The sequence below is a fragment of the Macaca thibetana genome, chromosome 16, assembly GCF_024542745.1.
Source record: "Macaca thibetana thibetana isolate TM-01 chromosome 16, ASM2454274v1, whole genome shotgun sequence".
NCBI lineage: Eukaryota > Metazoa > Chordata > Mammalia > Primates > Cercopithecidae > Macaca > Macaca thibetana.
This window is the reverse complement of record NC_065593.1, coordinates 3,348,091-3,365,438: the sequence shown is the minus strand read 5'-3', so window position 1 is coordinate 3,365,438 and position 17,348 is coordinate 3,348,091. Positions and strand designations below refer to the sequence as shown.

The window sequence follows — 17,348 nt, the reverse complement described above, 5'->3', positions numbered from 1 at the left end:
GAACATCCCCAGTACAACTGCAGCAGCTGAGCACCAAGACAGGCCCTCAGTAAGGGTGCCCTTCCAGATAGCACACAAGAGACAGAAATGCACACTGCCTGCTTCCCCAGCTGAGACCAGCTCACAGACCCCCAGGTTCCCTAGGCCTCTCTTCTGGGACCTCTCTGAGCATGTCTGCCTTCTGCTCTATAGATTCCCCAATGGTCCCTGCCTCCTTCCTTCGCACAGGCCCCATTCCTGAATCCCTCAGGCTGAGGGTGGGGACGCACCAAACACACATTGTACCCACATCTCAGTCCTGGCTCTCTGGGCCTTTGATTTCTTCATCCACCAAATGAACCACATGAGACCAGGAGTTTGAGTCCCACACACTGTTGAGCGCACAGTGCCAGGGTTACCAACACCTTTGCCATGCCCTCCGCAGCCTGCTCCTGAAACAGCTGTGGACTTCCTTAACGGCCACTCACCTACAAGGACAAGTTTGTCATCATCTGCGTGAACATTTTTGAGTATGGCCTGAAACAGCAGGAGAAGCGGAAAATAGAGCTTGACACCTTCAGTGAATGTGTCCACGAGGCTATCCAGGAAAACCAGGAGCAGGGCAAACGCAAGATTGCCCAGTTCGAGGAGAAGCACTTGTCGGTAGGCCCCGAGCCTCCTGAGGCCCTCCCTGCCTCCTGCTGGAGGCCCTCCCTGCTCTTGCCACCCCCACTGTAGAGGGGCTGCAACTCCTGTACCCTCTGATGACCCCTGAGGCCAATGGTTATTGTCCTCATTTGCCAGAGATCACACAGCTAATCAGTGGCAGAGCCAAGGCCTGCCTTACCCCAGCCCCACCAACTACAGCTCCCCACCACTTGATGTGTGGCCTGTGGATCTTTGTCACACAAAGCGCCCTTGGGATTCAAGGTCAGCTCCATCCCCGAACTTATCATCATCGTTACTATTAATAACAGTATTAGTATTACCATTACTATTTTGACAGTAATGATTACCGTCCTTTTGTTCATTCATTCATTCATTTAATAGACGTTTTCTGAGCTCTACTCTCTGCCTGCTCCTAGGAAGCTAGAGCCACACTGGACATGGTTCCTGCTCTTGTGGGGCTCAGACCCAGGCCCAGGCCCCAGCCCTGACCTGAGCAAGCAGAGGAATCAGTGCCATCCTGGAGGGAAGCCTGGGGAGCCTTCGGGGTGCCCTAGGGGCACCTTATCTCAGGCGGGGGAGTTTAGGGAAGGCTGAGGCTCACAGAAGAAAGAAAAGTTGATGGAGAGGAAGGGTGTTCCTCCACCCCCTAGGAGCAGCAAAGGAGAAGGCTCTGGGTGGTCAGGACTCGGCCTAACCAGGCCATGGGGTCCAGCCCAAGCAGAGGCCATTGGGAAGGGCACCAGTCTTTGTATTTGATGGCAGCTGCCTTTTTGAGTTGGCATTACTTTTAAAGACAGGATGCTTAGCCTGTTGTAAATCACAGATCTTTCTGAGACGCTAAGGAAAGCTGTGGACCTTCTTTTTCCTCCAAAAACTGTTCACACACACCAAGCTTGCTTGTAGCATAAGGAGCTTTAGGAATCCCATAAGGCCCTTCCTTGTTGTGAACTTAAAGTAGAGCAAAGTCCCTCGATGCGCAAGTTCAGATCTGATGGAGTCGATGATCCACTCCCAGGTGCTTCCCGCCTCCCCCACGGCCACCCCCATTCCTGTCTCATTAACCTCCAGGGCCTCACATCCTGTGTGATTTAATTCTCAAGACCCTCCTTATTATATTTTAGGGAGCAGGGGTTACTGTGTTCAACCAGAAGTTCAAAACTGTCGGCGGAGGAATACATTTGGCTCACATATGTGTTTTATTTGGCCTGTGTAGGGTTTTAAAACATTTTGAACATCCTGCTGACATTAGAAACTAGCAGATTTCGCAGAAAAATTTGTGGTTGCCAGCTTCTCTGGAAGCAGCTGTCATCAGGGCTTGAGTGGCAGTTGTCCCCTCTGGACAGGTCATGTCTCCAGTCCCCCCAGTCCCTGTCCAGCCTTTCTTCCTGACATTTATCTGGTCCCTGTAGCCACTGGGGTTGGGAGTGTCAGCTATCCGGTGCTTCCTGAGGCCCGGTGCAGGGACCCAGCCCCTCAGCAGCGAGTCCCTCTGCAGAAGTAGGATGTGGGCCATGCCAAGCCTGACTTGGAGCATGGAACGTGCCACTTGCTCCTCCGTTCAGGCACCTGCCTTCAGTGCGGGCCATCTCCTCAAAGGCCACCTCGGACGAGCTGACTACCCTAGTGCTCCCCTTCTAGAGCCGAGAGCAGTGGATCCTGCCCAGCCTTCATGTGGAGTCCCCGGGCCCTGGAAATGTGCTCGCATCCAGGCCCAGCAGCACCCACTTAGACTGGGGCGTGGCCTGGCACAGAGATTTTCCATTGTTCCACGGGTGCTTTCCATGCACAGCCTAGATAGAGGCCACTGACTTAGAAGTTCCCAAGACCCCATAGGCCCTGCAGACCCCCAGTTCCCTCCCTGACAGGCCCTCTCCTATAGTTTTTCCTGCGCCTCTCCCACTCACCCCCATTAGGCCTCATCCACTGCACACGCGCTGCTCCAGGTGCCCAGTGAGCCACGTTTCAGGGTCATGGTGCAGCCATGTAAGGCTTGGGGCTCAGGCAGACTCCTCACTGGTGACCCAGAGATCCATTATGGACCCTCTCCTAGCCTCCATTTCCTCATGTGCAGAACAGAGATAACCACCTCGAAGAACTGTAGTGAGAAACAGAGACAGAGAGGGAAAGCACTTGTGCAAGGCCTGGAGCAGAGTCAGCCTAAAAGGATGACAGCACGTCTGTGTGTAGTCAGCTGCACTCTCGAATGGGTGGTGTGTGCACATGGCACAGACAGAACAATGGCCATCGGGGGATATGGTCTCCCTCCTACTCCTGTGTGTGTGTGTGTGTGTGTGTGTGTGAGAGAGCATAGCATGCCCTGTTCTGTACTTTGCTTTCCTGTGTGTGTGTGTGAGCACAGCATGCTCTGTTCTGTACTTTGCTTTCCTGTGTGTGTGAGCATAGCATGCCCTATTCTATACTTTGCTTTCTTGTGTATGTGTGTGTGTGTGTGTGCATAGCTTGCCCTGTTCTGTAATTTGCTTTCCTATGTTAGGTATCTTGGAGAGCCTTCCAAAATGAAAAAGTTACTTCATTTTTTTATAACTAAAATATCACATTGCGTGGGTGAGCCGTAATTATTTAGCCAGTCCCTGTTGATGGACAGTTAGGTTTTTCCCCAACCTTTTGCTCTTTAGTGTTCCACTGAATAAGTTGGTGCAAGTTTGACCTGCAGGATGAAGTCCTAAAAGTGGAAACTGTGCATTGTTTTTTTTCATGGTTATTGTCCACCTGTAACCCACAGAACCTTTACCCTCCACAGCCATCGTCAGGCCAGTGTCATGGGCTTCCTCATTTTGCCAGTCTGTGCACCCTGAGTATGCATTTATTTTCTCTTAAGTGGGGATGAGCAATACATGTTTTACAACCATTTGTGTTTCTTATTCTGTGAATTATTTGTACTTATATTTTGCCCTTGCCCACTTTTCTATTTGGTTTTTGGTTTCTCTCTCCCTTTCTCTCAAATTATTTATTATTACTATTTTTAGAGATAGGGTCTAACTCCATTGCCCAGGTTGGAGTACAGTGCACCATTATAGCTCACTGCAGCCTTGAACTCCTGGGCTCAAGCAATCCTCCTGTCTCAGCCTCCTGGGTAGCTGGGACTACAGGAACACAACACCACACCTGGCTGTTTCTTTCTTTTTTTCTTTTTCTTTTTTTAGCTAGTCAAATTTAGCAGTGGGAGATTGTATACCAACTTTAGTGACCCACCAAATTTAATAAGTTCTGATAACCTACTACCATCAGACCAGACCTTTCTTTTTTAAAAAGTTATTACCTGGCTGGGCATGGTAGCTCACATCTGTAATCTCAGCACTTTGGGAGGCCAAGGTGGGTGGATCACTTGAGGTCAGGAGCTCGAGACCAGCCTGGACAACATGGTAAAACCCCGTCTCTACTAAAAATAAAAAAATTAGCCAGGGTGGTGGTGCACGCCTGTAATCCCAGCTACTTGGGAGGCTGAGGCAGGAGAATCACTTGAATCAGGAGGTGGAGGTTGCAGTAAGCCAAGATCGTGCCACTGCACTCCAGCCTGGGCAATAGAGCAAGACTGTCTCAAAAAAGAAAAAAAAGGTATTACTTTGTAGGAGCTCTTTATAGATTTTGTCAGTGAAATTAAGGGCAGATATTTTTCCCGGTTTGTGTTTTATCTTGCAGTGTTGTCTGTGGTGCTTTTGCCATTTAGAATTAAAATTTTTTTGGCTGGGGGAGGTGGTTCACAACTGTAATCCCAGCACTTTGGGAAGCTGTGGCAGGAAGATCACTTGAGCCCAGCAGTTTGAGAGCAGTCTGGGCAACACAGTAAGACCCCGTCTTAAAAGTAAATACATAAATAAATTTAAAAGAATTTTTAAATTTTTAAGGTAGTAGAATTTACCAATCTTCTGGTTATACTTGGCAAGGTCTCAGATTATTTATTTAAAATCTCCCAGGTTTTATGGCCGGGCACGGTGGCTCAAGCCTGTAATCCCAGCACTTTGGGAGGCCGAGGCGGGTGGATCACGAGGTCAGGAGATCGAGACTATCCTGGCTAACATGGTGAAACCCCGTCTCTACTAAAAATACAAAAAACTAGCCGGGCGTGGTGGCGGGCGCCTGTAGTCTCAGCTACTTGGGAGGCTGAGGCGGGAGAATGGCGTGAACCCGGGAGGCGGAGCTTGCAGTGAGCCGAGATCACGCCACTGCACTCCAGCCTGGGAGACACAGCGAGACTCCGTCTCAAAAAAAAAAAAAAAAAAAAAAAAATCTCCCAGGTTTGGCCAGACACAGTGGCTTATGCATGTAATCCCAGCACTTTGGGAGACCAAGACAGGCGAATCACCTGAGGTCGGGAGTTTGAGAGCAGCCTGGCCAACATGGTGAAACCCCGTGTCTACTAAAAATACAAAAATTCACTGGGCTTGGTGGCAGGCACCTGTATTCCCAGCTACTCGGGAAGCTGAAGTGAGAGAATTGCTTGAAACTGGGAGACAGAGGTTGCAGTGAACCGAGATCGCATCCCTGCACTCCAGCCTGGGTAACAGAGTGAGACTCTGTCTCAAAAAAAAAAAAAATCTCCCAGGTTTTCTGCTAGCACTTTTATGGTTTAACTTTTTACATTTGAATCTTCATCAGTAATTTGTTTTCATGTAAGGTTTGAGGTAGGGATCAAGCCTGGTTTTTCTCCAGAGAGGGTAGCTATTATTATGTCATTCACCCCCCTCAATCATGCTGTTACTCCATCCTCCTTCATGACTAGTACCAGGCATCAACATAAACAAGCCAACATCACATCTGGTGTTGGTGGTAACCCAGGCCCTTTGCTGGTAAGCAGCTGGTAGTCAATGCTGTTTGGACCCCAGGTTGCCATATACCCTCTGAGCACCCCCTCATTCCAAAGGGCTCAGCATCTATTTAGCAATAGCTTCCACTTGCTCACTGGGGTTCTGTGTGGGTTCAATTCATCTCCTCAAAGACTGGAACTGTCTTTCCTTGCCAGTTTTTCCTGGCCTGTGCCTGTGATAGGCCTTTTATAGGAGCCTCCGATAGCCGAGCTCCACTGTGCGCCAGGTGCTTCCTCTGATCCCCAGGACCCTGTGAGGCAGAGATGCTTCTCCCCATTTACAGTGAGGAAACTGAGTCAGAGAATGAAAGTGGGTCTCTCAAGGTCACACTGCTAAGTGACCCAGGCAGGATTCAAATTCAGGTCCACCTAAATCTGAAGTTGTAAGGCAGGTAAATTTTTTCCTCTAGCTTATCAGGGTCACTGACTAGGACCAAGAATTAAACTGACATAAGACAAACAAGAGAAAAGCATACAAATTTTATTGAGTAATTTTCACATGTACATGGGACCATTCACAAGCAAAATGAAGACTCAAGAAGCCGTTAGGGCCGAAAGCTTCTACACTTGGTTGGACAGACAGTAGTGAATTGTGAGAATGTGACAAGACAAAGAGGTTTGGGCTAAGGCAGTTCATCGTGGAGACGTGACGAGGCAGATGAGGGTAAGTTTCACAAGGCTTGTTCACACAGATTCCGCTTGGCCCGGACTCCCTCCCTCTGATGATAAGAATGGCTTCTTGGCCGGGTGCAGTGGCTCACGCCTGTAATCCCAGCACTTTGGGAGGCCGAGGTGGGTGGATCACGAGGTCAGGAGTTCAAGACCAGTCTGGCCAAGATGGTGAAACCCCGTCTCTACTAAAAATACAAAAAAATTAGGCAGGCATGGTGGCAGGTGCCTGTAATCCCAGCTACTCAGGAGGCTGAGGCAGAGAATTGCTTGAACTCAGGAGGCAGAGATTGCAGTGAGCCGAGATCATGCCATTGCACTCCAGCCTGGGCGACAGAGCAAGACTACGTCTTTAAAAAAAAAAAAAAAAAAATAGTTTCCTTCCTCCTGGTACAGGGAGGGCACCTTTCCCATGGTAGACTTAACTCCTGCTTTCAGGAAGAAAAAGGGAGGTCAGGGTGTTCTCTTTGCACTTTCTGTTTTAAGTATCTCTTTTTTTTTTTTTTTGAGACAGAGTCTCGCTCTGTTACCCAGGCTGGAGTGCAGTGGTGCGATCTCAGCTCACTGCAAGTTCCGCCTCCCGGGTTCACGCCATTCTCCTGCCTCAGCCTCCTGAGTAGCTGGGACTACAGGCGCCCGCCACCACACCCGGCTAATTTTTTGTATTTTTAGTAGAGACGGGGTTTCACCATGTTAGCCAGGATGGTCTCGATCTCCTGACCTCATGATCCACCCGCCTCGGCCTCCCAAAGTACTGGGATTACAGGCGTGAGCCCCCGCGCCCGGCCAGTATCTCTTTTTTTTTTTGAGACAGAGTCTCACTCTGTCGCCCAGGCTGGAGTGCAGTGGCGTGATCTCGGCTCACTGCAAGCTCCGCCTCCCAGGTTCACCTCATGCTTCTGCCTCAGCCTCCCGAGTAGCTGGGACTACAGGCGCCCGCCACCACGCCTGGCTAATTTTTTGTATTTTTGGTAGAGACAGGGTTTCACGCTGTTAGCCAGGATGGTCTGGATCTCCTGACCTCATGATCTGCCCGCCTCAGCCTCCCAAAGTGCTGGGATTACAGGCATTTTTAAGTATCTTTAACTCAAAATAATCACTATGCCAAAGCAGCGTATTTTGGTGTGAAATGCTCTGAGCCCCATGAAAACCATGGCTGCTTCCACCCTGCCTACCAGCCTCTAATAAAAACCTGAGCTAACAGGGAGTGGGCACTTGCTAGTGCTCAAAGAGCCTCACATATGTTCTCTTACCTGTGTCAAGGGTAGGGGCTATCAATTGCACTTTACAGACTAAGAAACGGAGGCATGGAGAGGGTAGGTAGCTTCCACAAGCTCTCAGAGCCAGCAAGTGGCAAAGCTGAGACTTGCACTTGGGCAGGCTGACTCCAGAGCCCAAATTCTTACCCACAAAACCAAATTGCCACCTGCCACTATCTAATTACACTTAGTTGTTGATTCCTGAAGTGCAGTCTATTGTTTCCAGAGTTTAAGTGTCATTCGAGAGGAGTCGGAACTGCCCAACATTGAGAAGATGATCCTGGAATGCAGCGCTGACGTCAGTGAGTTGTTCAATGAGCTCATGATGCTGGAGATGCAGCTGGTGGAGCAGCTGGAGGTGAGGCTGGGCCCTGGGCACAAGTGCCAGGATCTGGGGATGCAGCTGCACATCCATAGGTGAACTGCAGCCTTCACGGGCACGCCTCTGCTGGAAACGTCCAGCATGACTCAGCGTGCCAGGCTGCAGCTTTCTTGCTCATCAGTCCTGTGTTTGCTTTTGATACATTTTAATCATTTAGATTGGAAGTGATTCTTGTGGAAAATGAGAGGTGAGCTCATTCTTCTGAAATGTTCCCCCTATCCTGGAAGTCAGTGGGGAGAGGTTTTTGATTAGACCCCTGGAGCTATCCAGGGAACTCTAAAGGCAAAGTGGACCCCCACTTGGGGGACCAAAGACCCCCGTGCATTGCAGCCTGCGGTTGCCGCTTCTCAGGCGATGCGAGGAGGCTGCAACTCAACACTAAGTAGTGGAAATGAAAAGCGCCGCTGTCTGAAATTCATTAGCGGCCAGTGTGTGTGTTACAAGGCAGCGGAGGCCGGGAGTCTGAAGTGATGTGATGAATTGAACCTCATTGGATGCTGCTGTGGCTGGGCCAAGTGATAGCGCCTAATCAATTCCTCACACGTCAAGTGACACCTCAGACATGGGATAGATTTCCCCATCACATCACAGGGCAGGTGCTCCCTCCCCGCTGGGGAACGCAGGCACTGCAGAAGCAGCGCACAGTGCCGAGGAGAACGAGACAGCAGCTCCCAGCCTTTTCAGGCAAGGAGATTGCTTTTCAACATCCAAACGTTTCCCAGAATCCGTGTGCCATCCTACTTGTATTACCGGTGACCAGAAAGCCACAAGGGCAATCATGCTTTTCAATGACCCTATTTTTATTCACAAGAACAGCACATGCATGTGTTTGAAAATAGTGCAGTGTGCTCACTCTGCAGACAGTCCTCACGTTCCTATAGATTCCACCCCTGCCCACCTTGCAGCCCCTGGAGTCTATGGCAGATGGGGGTGGGGCACTTCCAGAGTGGCAGGCCTGGAAATCACATCTTCCATTGTTCCTTCAGTCAACACTAAATCCCATTTGGGCCTTAGGTGCCTTGCTAACCACCACAAAACAGCAACTAACTGAAAGAGATCTGGGGTGACAGCCAGTTCCTACTGAGGGCCTCCTCTCGGCCAGGCAAAGCATTTTGTGTGAAGTGATTCATTTAACCTCACCACAACTCCACAACACAGGGATTATGCAGGAAACCTATTTCCCAGATGAGGAAGATGAGGCCCAAGGAGGTGAAATGCCTTTCCCAGAGTTACACGCAGTGCTGGAGCTGGGAATACTGACCCAGGCAGTCTAGCTCTTAACAGCTCACTCCACTTTTTCCCTGGAGGTGATGCACAGATGTCACTGAGAAACCCAAAGGAGAGGGAGTTGGCTCTGTGTGTGTGTTGGGCAGGCAGGTAAGGGGAGTAAGACCAGGACAAGTGTTCCTGGCAAAGTTCCAGTGACAGCATTAAACATTCAGATGGTGAGGGAGTTAATATGGTTGGAGAACAACTCTAGAATGAGCAGAGGGGTCAGTTCACAACCATCTGCTCAGGAGGGTCAAGATGGGTGGTCTTTACCCCGAAGGTCTGTGATTAGAGGAGGTGGTTGCTAAATTCTAAGGAGCACCTTTTGCTCTGTGCTGGATGTCTAAATATGCATGTTAACTGTGTTCTTTAACATTTCCAGGAGACTATAAACATGTTTGAAAGGAACATTGTTGACATGGTGGGACTGTTTATCGAAAATGTCCAAAGCCTATATCCTTTCTGTGATGACCTTCCCCCATGGGGAGGTGCTACAGAGCCCCTGGGGTTGTCCTGGCCTCTGGACAAAAGAATGTTCCACAGGGTCTGAGGGGGTTTCCCGACCCTCAGAACACTGATGGTCTGTTAGAGCTGTGGTTTGGATGCCTAGAGGGACAACCTCCAAACTGTTTGCAGTAGGGTCCCAGTATGATTGTTCTCATATGGGTGATGTTCACTGAGAAATGAGCCCCCTGTGTTGCCAGCAAGCACACTCTGGTAACCCAGAGACTAGCGCCAGGAGCCTCCATGCAGGAGGGAGAGAAGAGGGTGATGGCAAAGGTCCGTCCAAGGTGTGGGGCAGGGGCGGGGAGTCGGGGATGGCCCAGGCTTGGGTGCTTGTGGGTGGACGGTGCTGCCAGCCGCAATCTCTGAGCTCGCCTTGGGCCCTTAAAGTCTGTCTCCGGCCCTCTGAGTCAATCAGGGACGCGCTGGGCCTGCTCCTCCCTGGGCCTGCTCCTCCCTGGCCTTTGCTTAACTCGGGGCTGCACGATGGCCCAGTGCCGGGACCTGGAGAACCATCACCACGAGAAGCTCCTGGAGATCTCTATCAGCACCCTGGAGAAGATTGTCAAGGGCGACCTGGACGAGGACCTGCCTGACGACCTGCGCGCGGTGGGCGGGGCGGGCGAAGCATGGCGGGAAAGGGCGGTATGGAGTTGAACTGGGCGGGGCGGGGCGGAGCTGGGCGAAAGGGGAGGGGAGGGGCCTGACAGATGTGGTCCAACCCAGCTCTGTGGCTGGACTGAGGCCCTGTGAGTAAGCCTGAGAAGCTCCCAGAGCCTCAGTGTTCTCATCTGCAAAAGGGCACACTAACCTGCTTTACAGGGTTGCTGGCAGATAAAATAGGCTAACAAAGCACCTGGTGGGGCACCCAGTGGGGCCCAGTTAAAGAGGAGCTCATGATAATTAGATGGTTTCAACTTTCCAACAGGTAGGTTTCCAAAAGTTCAATTATGTGGAGGCTTCTGGCACTTTCTTTTTTTTTTTTTTTTTTTGAGACGGAGTCTGTCTCGCTCTGTCGCCCAGGATGGAGTGCAGTGGCCTGATCTCAGCTCACTGCAAGCTCCGCCTCCCGGGTTCACGCCATTCTCCTGCCTCAGCCTCCCGAGTAGCTGGGACTACAGGCGCCCGCCACCTCGCCCGGCTAGTTTTTTGTAGTTTTAGTAGAGACGGGGTTTCACTGTGTTCACCAGGATGGCCTCGATCTCCTGACCTCGTGATCCACCCGTCTCGGCCTCCCAAAGTGCTGGGATTACAGGCTTGAGCCACCGCGCCCGGCCGGCTTCTGGCACTTTCTAAGAGAAGCAGTTACAGGTAGAGGTTGAAGTCTGAGATTTCCCCTGGAGGTCTTCTTAACCTTAGAGTCTCTATGATGAGTACTGTGGGGGTGTTGGAACCACCATTTCTGATCCCGCACGATGCCGTCCGTTTGCACCAGCACATCCACTGATGAGTGGTCACAAAATCAGCAGGGTCGGCCTGGGGCACCTGGCTCCATCCCTGGGGTCTGCACGCTAAGAAGGCTCTCCCGGATGTCTGTGCTGGGGTCCCACATGTTCATGTCTCTGGAAGGAGTGTGGTCATCCAGCGCCCAGGCAGAGGTACTGTGTTGTCAGGGCCTGCTTTAGTGCATGCATAATTCACTCCACTGCCAGTTTCTCAGCTTCTCTCTGTCGCCACATCACCACCAAGGCAAGCCACCATCATCCTTGGCCTGGACGGCTTGCCTCTTTACTGTCCTCTTACAGTCTGTCCTCCATGTGGCAGTCAGAGGGACCCTTGAAAACCCAAACCCTATCACTAAACACTTTTACACAACACCTTAGAGTGGCTTTCATGACCCCTAGTGTAAGCTCCTCCCCATAGTCCCCCAGACCCTCGTGGCTGGCCCTGCCCATCTGGGCAATTCCCACCCCCAGACCCCTCACTCCTGATGCTCAGCAGCAGCCTCTGAGCTGTTCCCCAATCACCCAGGCTTGCTCCTTTCAGTTGATATTCTGCCTGGCGGACACGCTTTTCCTAGGTCCCCATGTGCCTGGCTTGTCCTTGTCATTCAGATTTCAGCTTGACTATCAGCTCTTGGGAGAGGCCTTTCTTCACCAACTTCCTGGAAAACCACTGTCTCTGGATCACACGCCCCATTTATCAGGTCAGAGCCTCATCACAGTTTCAGACTATCTGAGTGATGTGTATTTGCTGCCGATGTGACTGTTCACACTACATATAAGCTCAGGAGGGAGGACAGGGATGGCCTTTTCACCACCATGTACCTCCTCAGTACCAGCAACAGTGTACAATGTGCAGCACAGATGCCAGGCGTCATCTGCAGAATGAGTGTGAGAACATATGCTCACCAAGCCTCCACTCTGCCAGATATGGGGCTAAGTCCTGCAGACACAAGGACCAGCAGTCCCTGACTTCCACAGCCTCTGTCCTGGGGCCCAAACAGATACCCAAGATAGCAGTGTGGTCTTGGTCACCACGTGGTGATAGGGTCACCATGACACCAGCCTTCCTCCCTAAGCTGTGAAGTGCAGCTAATTGCTATTGACCAGATGCAAGAAAACACCTTCCCTGTGAAGTGAGGCTGTCCCTGAGTGCCCGGTCTGGAATTCCCCAGACAGACCATCTTGGGGTGGGTGGAGATCCCTACCAGCACAGCTTCGATATCTGTGACACCCAGAAGGCACAGGACTGAAACGTGCTTAATTTCTAATGACTGGGACACACAGAAAAAGATGAATCCAGAGGCCAACAGCAGAGAAGCAGGCTGAGCTGGCATTTTCAGTGGCCAGCCCTCCCTCTAGCCCAGCTGGCTCTGGCTGGTGCCAGCTGACCACCATTCCTGTGGCTTTACGCCTGCAGTTACAGGAAGAGACTTCCCAGGACCTTATACCATGGCCTAAGTCTCCTTCCATCTAAGCAACAAAAAACGTGGCCTACCCTTCTTAGGAGGAAAAAGTATGCTCTGACTATATGAGTAATACCAACAGCACTTTGAAAGGCTGAGGTGGAAGGATTGCTTGAGCCCTGGAATTTGAGACCAGCCTGGGCAACATAGCAAGACCCCATCTCTACAAATAATAATTTAAAAATTAGGTGATGTGCACCTGGTGGTCCCAGCTACTTGGGAGACTGAGGTTGGAGGATTACTTGAGCCTGAGAGGTCAAGGTGAGCCATGATTGTGCCACTGCATTCCAGTCTGGGTGACAGAGCAAGACCCTGTCTCAAAAGAAATTTTAAAAAAAAAGGAATAATACATCACTGACACTGACTGGGGGCCTCCTGAGGGCCAGCCCTCTGAGAAGCACTGAACTCATGTTTGCTGTTTTAATCTTCATATCAACATGGTAAAGTAGTTACTATTATGGTTCCCTTTTACAGATGAGGAAACTGAGGCACAGAGATGATGGTAACCTGCCCAAGGACACACAGCTTATAAGAGATAGGGTTGTGATTGGAACCCAGGCAGTTTGATTGAAAGCCTTTGACAAAATGTCTACTGTATAGTAAGATGAGGATGTTCAGAAGAGGGACTAGGGCTGTGGGTGAAAAAAAATCTGGCTTCTGTTACCTAATTATCAATGAACATATCTTGATAAGTCACCCTAATGAGGTTATCTCTAAAACGCCACTCATGCAGTTGAGTGACTGTTATCAGCTCATGACCTATGTGGGGCCAATCTGTCCCACATCTATTTTCAAGTCCTTCCAGCTTTGAGAGGAAAAGCAGAACGTACATGCTGAGGAGAGAGCCTGGAGCTGGCACTGAGGGAGGGCGTCTGAGTGGGGCTGGCAGCCACAGCTGCCCATTTAGGGAGGCGGGGAGGTCAGAGGTGCTGACCGGTGCTGACATCCATGCGAGTGTCTGGCTGTGAGGGCAGGGCAAGTGCTCAGGCCCAGGCCATTGGGAGGATGCAAGTCTCCAGGGTCTGCTCAAGTGGCAGTGGGTTTGACCCAAGCCAGCAGTCTCTAGATAGGGAGACTGTCACAAGATTCTGGCTGGCACCAGGAGACACTGTGCTGGCTTGTCTCTGACCATCAAGCCAAGCTGCTCATTTGTGGCAGAGGGGAATGCAGGGTCATTAGGTGCCCTCTGTGGGTTTGACAAAATGATCTGATCCCACATGCCATGGGGCAGCAAGTCCTCAAGCCACTAGCAGTGTGGTGGTCCTGGGGAGGGGCTGTTCCCTTCTCAAAAGTTACTTTGTTGCTACCCAAAGCAACCTACAGATTCAATGCAATCCCCATCAAAACACCAATGACGTTCTTTGCAGAAATAGAAAAAAAAAATCCTAAAATTTGGAACCACAAAGGACCCTGAATAGCCAAAGCCATCTTGAGCAAAAAGGACAATGCTGGAGGCATCACATTACTAGACTTCAAAATATACTACAAAGCGATATTAACCAAAACAGCATGGTACTGGCATAAAACAGACACATTTTTCTCCAAGAAAACACCAAATGGTAGATGACACCATGGCAGCAGGAGGGCCCAGAGGCCTGGAATGGGAAACCATGGAAGCTTTGCCAGCAGCTTCTGGGGCTAGGATTGTGGCTGTAGTCAGGGCAGGGGCCGAGGCTGCAGGGAGCTCTCAGAGGCAAGGCCCAGGCCAAGGAGTGGATGCCTGTCACCAGGCTGGGCTGCCTGGTCAAGGACATGAAGATCAAGTCCCCGGAGGAGATCTGTCTCTTCTCCCTGCCCATCAAGTAGTCTGAGATCATTGACCTTTTCCTGAGGGCCTCTCTTAAGGATAAGGTTTTAAAGATTATGCCAGTGCAGAAGCAGACCTGCCCCAGCCAGTGCAGCAGGTTCAAGGCGTTTGTTGCCATCAGGGATTACAATGGCCACGTCAGTCTGGGTGTTACGTGCTCCAAGGAAGCAGCCACTGCTGTCAGAGGGATCATCATCCTGGCTACGCTCTCCGTTGTCCCGTGCAGAGAGGCTACTGGGGGACCAAGATCGTAAGCCCCACACTGTCCCTTGCAAGGTGACAGGCTGCTGCAGCTCCGTGCTGCTGTACCTTATCCCTGCACCCAGAGGCACTGGCATCCTCTTGGCCTCTGTGCCCAGGAAGATGCTGCTGATGTCCAGTATTGACAACCACTACACCTCAGCCAGGAGCCGCACTGCCACTCTGGACAACTTTGCCAAGGCCACCTTTGATGCCATCTCCAAGACCTATAGCTACCTGCCCCCTGACCTCTGGGAGGAGACTGTATTCACCAAGTCTTCCTCTCAGGAATTCACTGACCATTTTGTCAAGACCCACACCAGAGTCTCTGTGTGAAAGACCCAGGCTGCAGCTGTGGCTGCAACACAGGGTTGGTTTTTTTTGTTTTGTTTTGTTTTGAGATGGGGCCTTGCTCTGTAACCCAGGCTGGAATGCAGTGGTGCAATCCTGGCTCACTGCAACCTCTGCCACCTGGGTTCACATGATTCTCCTGCCTCAGCCTCCCGAGTAGCTGGGACTACAGGTGCATGCCACCACGCCTGGTTAATTTTTTGTATTTTTAGTAGAGACATGGTTTCACCAGTGTTGGCCAGGCTGCTCCCAAACTCCTGGCCTCAGGTTATCTGCCCACCTTGGCTTCCCAAAGTAACACAGGGTTTTTATACAAGAAAAATAAAGTGAATTAAGCCTGTTTAAAACAAACAAACAAACAAACAGATACATAAATCAATGAAACAGAATAGAGAACTCAGAAATTAATCTATGTATTTACAGCTGACTGATTTTTGACAAAAGCGCCAGGAACACTCACTGGGAAAAAGACAGTCTCTTCAATAAATTGTGCTGGGAAAACTGGATATCCATATGCAGAAGAATGAAACTAGATCCCCACCTCTCACCCTATACAAAAATCAACTAAACATGTAAGACCTGAAACTGGCCGGGCGCAGTGGCTCATGCCTGTAATCCCAGCACTTTGGGAGGCCGAGACAGGCAGATCACTTGAGCTCATGAGTTTGAGACCAGCCTGGGCAACATGGCAAAGCCCCAACTCTCTATAAAAAATACAAAAATTAGCTAGGCATGGTGGTGCGTGCCTATAGTCCCAGCTACTCAGGACGCTGAGAGGGGAGGATGGCTTGAGCCCAGGAGGCGGAGGTTGTAGTGAGCTGAAATTGCACCACTGCACTCCAGCCTGAGCGATAGAGCCAGACTTTGTCTCAGGAAAAAAAAAAAAAAAAAGAAAGAAAAAAAAAGACCTGAAACTATAAAATGACCAGAAGAAACAGGAGAAATGCTTTAGGACATTGGACTGGGAAAAAAATTTATGAATAAGACCTCAAGAGCACAGACAACAAAAGCAAAAATAAATAAACGGGAATATATCCAATTATAAATCTTCTGCACAGCAAATGAAACAACAGAGTGAAAAGACACCCTACACAATGAGAGAGAATATTTGCAAACTACTTATCTGACAAGGGTATTACTATCCAGAATATACAAGGAACTCTAACATCTCAACAGCAAAAAAACAAACAATTCAATTAAAAACATCTGAACAGATGTTTCTCAAAAGAAGACATACAAATGGCCAACAAATACATTTAAAAATCTTCAGCATCACTAGTTATCAGAGAAATGCAAATAAGAACCAGAATGAGGCATCATCTCACCCCACTTAGGATGATAATTATCGAAAAGACAAAAAATAACAAATGCTGGTGAGGATCCAAAGAAAAAGGAACTCTAATATACTGTTAGTAAGAATGTAAACTAGGACAGCCACTAGGGAGAACACTGTGGAGGGCCCTCAGAAACTACAAACAGAACTATCATATGATCCAGCAATCTCACTACTGAGCATTTATCCAAAGGAAAGGAAATCACTATATTGCAAAGATATCTGCACCCATGTTTACTGCAGCACTGTTTGCAACAGCAAGATACATAATCAACCTAGGTGTCCAACAACAGATGACGGGATAAAGAAAATGTGGTACACATACACAATGGAATACTATTCTGCCATAAAAAAGAATGAAATCCTGTCATTCATGGCAACATGGATGGAACTGGAGAACATTATGTTAAGTGAAATAAGCCGGGAACAGAAGTTAAACACCTCATATTCTCACTCATATGCCGAAGCTAAAAAAGTTGATCTCATAGAAGTAAAAAGAAGAACAGAGGCTTCTAGAGACTGGGAAGGGTAGGGGGATGAAGGAATAGGGAGAGATTTGTTAAAGGATATACCAAATTACAGCTAGATAGGAGGACTAAGTTCTAGTGTTCTATACCACTATAGGATGACTACAGTTGACAATAATATATTATAGTTTCAAATAGCTAGAAGTAGGATATTGAATGTTCTCAACACAAAGAAATGATAAATGTTTGAGACAGATATGCTAATACCCTGATCTGATCACTATATATGATAAGTGTAGAAACATCAGTATGTACCCCATCAATATGAACAATTATTAGTCAATTTTTTTAAATGCCAATTTTTTTTTTCTGAGGTGGAGTTTCACTTTTGCTGCCCAGGCTGGAGTGCAAGGGTGCGATCTTGGCTCACTGCAACCTTGGCCTCCCGGGTTCAAGTTATCCTGCTGCCTTAGCCTCCCGAGTAGCTGGGATTACAGGTGCCCACCATCACACCCAGCTAATTTTTGTATTTTTAGTAGAGATGGGGTTTCACCATATTGGCCAGGCTAGTCTTGAACTCCTGACTTCAGGTGATCTGCCCACCTCGGTCTCCCAAAGTGCTGGGATTACAGGCATGAGCCACTGCGCCTGGCCAATGCCAACACTGTTTAAACAAAGAAGTTGCT

At 49.5% G+C, this 17,348-nt stretch overlaps 1 protein-coding gene across 1 annotated transcript in view; it reads left to right on the top strand.

Annotated features, from left to right (window-relative positions):
• DRC3 (dynein regulatory complex subunit 3) overlaps positions 1-17,348 on the top strand; it is a 48,813-nt gene that overhangs the window by 28,555 nt on the left and 2,910 nt on the right. Inside the window, exons 9-12 of the mRNA XM_050763499.1 lie at positions 468-642; positions 7,628-7,759; positions 9,435-9,505; positions 10,042-10,165. Coding sequence (XP_050619456.1) covers positions 468-642; positions 7,628-7,759; positions 9,435-9,505; positions 10,042-10,165 — 502 coding nt within the window. The remainder of the gene's footprint in view (positions 1-467; positions 643-7,627; positions 7,760-9,434; positions 9,506-10,041; positions 10,166-17,348) is intronic.